Source organism: Chrysemys picta, chromosome 12 (assembly GCF_011386835.1).
Source record: "Chrysemys picta bellii isolate R12L10 chromosome 12, ASM1138683v2, whole genome shotgun sequence".
NCBI lineage: Eukaryota > Metazoa > Chordata > Testudines > Emydidae > Chrysemys > Chrysemys picta.
Genome location: NC_088802.1, coordinates 1,409,144 through 1,414,016, shown reverse-complemented (window position 1 = coordinate 1,414,016; position 4,873 = coordinate 1,409,144). Strand labels below are relative to the sequence as shown.

At 71.1% G+C, this 4,873-nt stretch overlaps 1 protein-coding gene across 1 annotated transcript in view; it reads right to left on the bottom strand.

Moving 5' to 3' along the window:
* Positions 1-217: 217 nt before the first annotated feature.
* The window catches only part of EGFL8 (EGF like domain multiple 8), a 5,953-nt gene continuing 1,297 nt past the window's right edge, over positions 218-4,873 (bottom strand). Inside the window, exons 2-9 of the mRNA XM_065563856.1 lie at positions 4,835-4,872; positions 4,488-4,610; positions 3,879-3,991; positions 3,692-3,787; positions 3,127-3,291; positions 2,368-2,444; positions 1,057-1,219; positions 218-267 (exon numbers count right to left, since the gene is read on the bottom strand). Coding sequence (XP_065419928.1) covers positions 218-267; positions 1,057-1,219; positions 2,368-2,444; positions 3,127-3,291; positions 3,692-3,787; positions 3,879-3,991; positions 4,488-4,610; positions 4,835-4,872 — 825 coding nt within the window. The remainder of the gene's footprint in view (positions 268-1,056; positions 1,220-2,367; positions 2,445-3,126; positions 3,292-3,691; positions 3,788-3,878; positions 3,992-4,487; positions 4,611-4,834; position 4,873) is intronic.

The following is a 4,873-nucleotide window of genomic DNA, read 5'->3' as shown; positions in this document are numbered from 1 at the left end:
AGTCCGGGCTGGGGGCTCCCATCCCCCCACCCCACCCCTTTGCACCAATTAAAGGCCCTGGGGCTGGAGGCTGGAATCCAATTAACTATTTAATTCATCTGTGCTAATTAGCAACGTCCGGCATAAATTAGAGGCATTAAGAAGGGTTTAAAGCGCGGGGGGGGGACACCCCCCATTCCTTGCCCCCCCTCAGTTTTTCGCCGGGCTGGGGTGGGCGTCACCGGTTCACTTCGTATCCGAACCCGTTTCTCCCGTCCTGGCAGGAGCCTGGGGGGGCAGAGAAAGGGTTAAACTGGGGGAGCCCCCGCGACCCCCCCCCCCCGCAAAGCTCTAGGGCCCGGTAGTTCCCCTCCCCCGCCAGGGCCGGGTCCCCACAGCTTGTGAGTGAAGGGGGCGGGGGGGATTTGGGGGGGTCCAGGGTCACTCCCAGGCAGGGGGGGATTTGAGGGACCCGCGGGGTCACTCCCAGGCAGGGGGGATTTGGGGAGCCCGCATGGGGGCCGGGGTCACTTCTAGGTGCGGGGCGGCTGGGGGCGTGGATATTTGGGGGGACCGGGGGGGGCGGGGTCATTCCCAGGCAGTGGGGGCAGGGGCATTTGGGGGGCCCGCGGAGGGGGCGGGGGTCTCTCCCAGGCAGTGGGGGCAGGGGGATTTGGGGGGCCCGCGGGGAGGCGGGGTCACTCCCAGGCAGTGGGGGCAGGGGGATTTGGGGGGCCCGCGGGGAGGCGGGGTCACTCCCAGGCAGTGGGGGCAGGGGGATTTGGGGGGCCCGCGGGGAGGCGGGGTCACTCCCAGGCAGTGGGGGCAGGGGGATTTGGGGGTCCGGGGGGGCGGGGTCACTCCCAGGCAGTGGGGGCAGGGGGATTTGGGGGGCCCGGGGGGGGCGGGGTCACTCCCAGGCAGTGGGGGGCAGGGGGGATTTGGGGGGGCCCGCGGGGGCGGGGGTCACTCCCAGGCAGTGGGGGCAGGGGGGATTTGGGGGATCCGGGGGGGCGGGGTCACTCCCAGGCAGTGGGGGCAGGGGGGATTTGGGGGGCCCGGGGGGGGGTCACTCACAGGGCCCCCAGTCTCTCCTCCAGCAGCAGCAGTTGGTCGCTGAGCGAGTCCAGCGGTCCAGGTACCGGAGGCGGCTCCAGAGCTCGGCAAGCTCGGCGGGGCCCAGATCGGCCACGGGGGGCGGCAGCAGCCGGCGCAGGGTCCCCAGGGCCCGCTCCACGCGCTGGGGGGGCAGCGTCAGTGGGGGGTGAGCCCCAAACTCCCAGCGGCCCCCGACACCCATGAGCCAACCCCCCCCTAGCGCCCCCATGTCCCCCCAATTCCCCCTAGCGCCCCCATGTCCCCCCAACCTCCAATAGCGCCCCCCCGACACCCCTCTGAGCCAACCCCCCTAGCGCCCCCATGTCCCCCCAACTCCCCCTAGCGCCCCCCCGACACCCTCTGAGCCGACACCCCCTGAGCCAACTCCCCCTAGCGCCCCCATGTCCCCCCAACTCCCCCTAGCGCCCCCCCGACACCCTCTGAGCCCCCAAACTCCCAGCGCCCCCCCCGACACCCCCTGAGCCAACCCCCCCAGCGCCCCAATGTCCCCCCCAACTCCCCTAGCGCCCCCCCGACACCCTCTGAGCCCCCAAACTCCCAGCGGCCCCCCCGACACCCCTGAGCCAACCCCCCTAGCGCCCTCTGAGCCCCCAAACTCCCAGCGGCCCCCCGACACCCCCTGAGCCAACTCCCCCTAGCGCCCCCATGTCCCCCCAACCCCCCTAGCGCCCCCCGACACCCTCTGAGCCCCAAACTCCCAGCGGCCCCCCCGACACCCCCTGAGCCAACTCCCCCTAGCGCCCATGTCCCCCAACCTCCCCTAGCGCCCCTGACACCCTCTGAACCAACCCCCCCTAGCGCCCCCATGTCCCCCCAACCTCCCCTAGCGCCCCCCCGACACCCTCTGACCCCAAACTCCCAGCGGCCCCCCCGACACCCCCTGAGCCAACCCCCCTAGCGCCCCCATGTCCCCCCAATTCCCCTAGCGCCCCCCGACACCCTCTGAGCCAACTCCCCTAGCGCCCCATGTCTCCCCAATTCCCCCTAGCGCCCCCTGACACCCTCTGAGCCCCAAACTCCCAGCGGCCCCCCGACACCTGGGCCCCCCAACACGACCGAGCCCCCAAACTCCTCCAGCGCCCCCGAGTCCCCCCCCGACGCCCCCCACATCTGAAACCCGAAACTCCCGCCGGCCCTCCTCTCTCCCACCCAGCTCCCCCATATCATGTCACTAGCCCCCTGCACCCCCCCATCTCCCCCCGCCCCTCCCTCCAAGCCGGTAACCCCGCCCCCAGCCCCCTAAGCTCCGCCCAGCCCCTCCCCGCTCACCTCCTCCAACTTCTCCATCTGCTGCTGCAGCTCCTGCACCTGCCGGGTTAGGCGCTCCGGGGCGGGGGGGTCCCGCGCTGGGGGGGCGGGGAGAGGAGAGGGCACTGAGAGAATAACACAACGCCCCCCCCCCCGAGAACCCAGGAGTCCGGCCCCTCCCCGGCTCCAACCCCCCAGCCCCCACTGCCCTCCCCGAGCTGGGAGAGAACCAGGAGTCCTGGCTCCCAGCCCCCTGCTGCTCTAACCACTAGACCCCCCCACTCCCCTCCCCGAGCTGGGATAGAACCCAGGAGTCCGGGCTCCCAGACCCCACTGCCCTCCCCGAGCTGGGAGAGAACCCAGGAGTCCGGGCTCCCAGACCCCCCTGCTCTAATCCACCAGCCCCCACTCACCTCCCAGAGCCGGGAGAGAACCCAGGAGTCCTGGCTCCCAGCCCCCCCCGGCTCCAACCCACCAGCCCCCACTCCCCTCCCAGAGCCGGAGAGAACCCAGGAGTCCTGGCTCCCAGCCCCCCCGGCTCCAACCCACCAGTCCCCACTCCCCTCCCAGAGCCGGGAGAGAACCCAGGAGTCCGGCCTCCCAGACCCCACTGCCCTCCCCGAGCTGGGAGAGAACCCAGGAGTCCGGGCTCCCAGCCCCCCCCCACCGCTCTAACCACCAGCCCCCCCGTTCTAACCACCAGCCCCCACTCCCATCCCAGAGCTGGGAGAGAACCCAGGAGTCTGGGCTCCCCCCCCCCCCCCGTGGTGCCCCACGTACCTGGGGGTGTGGGCAGTGGGGCGGTGTGGGCGGTGGGCAGCGGGTGGCAGCCGGTCCCGTCAGGCCCCGGGGCGAAGCCGGGCTCACACTGGCACCGGTAGCTGCCCGGGGTGTTGAGGCAACGCTGGGGGCAGAGGGGGGCGGGCGAGCGGCATTCGTCCACATCTAGAGAGGAGAGACCCACTGTGGGGCAGGACACCTGGGTTCTCTGGGAGGGGAGGCGGACTGGGGGGTTAGAGCAGGGGGAGCTGGGAGCCAGGACTCCTGGGTTCTCTCCCCGGCGCTGGGGGGTTAGAGCAGGGGGAGCTGGGAGCCCGGACTCCTGGTTTCTCTCCCCGGCTCCAGGAGGGGAGTGGGGGCTGGTGGGTTAGAGCAGGGGGGGCTGGGAGCCAGGACTCCTGGGTTCTCTCCCCGGCTCCAGGAGGGGAGTGGGGCTGGTGGGTTAGAGCAGGGGGGGCTGGGAGCCAGGACTCCTGGGTTCTCTCCGGCTCTGGGAGGGGAGTGGGGACGGGTGGGTTAGAGCGCGGGAATGGGTGGGGGGCCCGGACGCCTGGGTTCTACTCACCCACGTGGCAGTAGCGCCCCCCCCAGCCGGGGCGGCAGTGGCACCGGTCGGGGCTGGCGCAGACGCCCCCGTTCTGACAGGGCTTGTGGCACACGGCTGTGGAGGGAGAAGGGCGTTGATGGAGTTAGCGGGGTGGGGGAGGGGTTGGGGGTCCCACCCCACCCAGCTGGGCCCCCTCCCGACTCACCCTCCTCGCAGGTGTTGGCCCCCACGTGCCTCTTCTTCCAGCCCTGGCAGCAGATGGTGTCGGTCTGCAGCACGTCCCTGGTCACCTGGCGCACGGCCACGCGGTACGTGGTCCTGTGGGCAGCGATGGGACCCAGGAGTCCGGGCTCCCAGCCCCCCCTGCTCCAACCCACCAGCCCCCACTCCCCTCCCAGAGCTGGGGAGAGAACCCAGGAGTCCTGGCTCCCACCGCCCAGCTCTAACCACCAGCCCCCACTCCCCTCCCAGAGCCAGGGAGAGAACCCAGGAGTCCTGGCTCCCAGCCCCCCCTGCTCTAACCCACCAGCCCCTACTCCCCTCTCGGAGCCAGGGAGAGAACCCAGGAGTCCTGGCTCCCAGCCTCCTGCTCTAACCACCAGCCCCCACTCCCCTCCCAGATCCGGGGAGAGAACCCAGGAGTCCTGGCTCCCAGTCCCCCCTGCTCTAACCACCAGCCCCCACTCCCCTCCCAGAGCTGGACCAGAAGACAGGAGTTGTGGCTCCAGCCCCCCCGCTCTAACCCACCAGCCCCCACTCCTCTCCCAGAGCCAGGGAGAGAACCCAGGAGTCCTGCGGGGGGGGGGGGGAATACCTGTAGGTGCTGCAGATGCGGCCCCCGGGGCACAGGGTGAGGTAGGGCTGGTGCAGTGGCCGGGCGAAGGTCTCGTTGTAAACCAGGGGGACCCGCAGGGTATGACGGGCGCAGACACCCCGGCTGGGGGGAGAGATGGTGAGAGAGCAGCCCCCCCCACATCTCCAGAGACCCCCCCCAGAGCCCTTGTCTGCTCAAAGCCTCCCCCCAGCCCCCGTATCCTCACAGCCGCCTCAGACCCTCCAGCATCCATATCCTCACAGTCACCCCAGGGCCCCCTCCCACCCAAGGAGACCCCCCCCCGACCCCAGGGCCCCACATCCCCACCCTAGAGCTCCCCCTCTCACCTCTCTGGCTTGGCTCCCTGCCCCCCGACCCCCAGGATC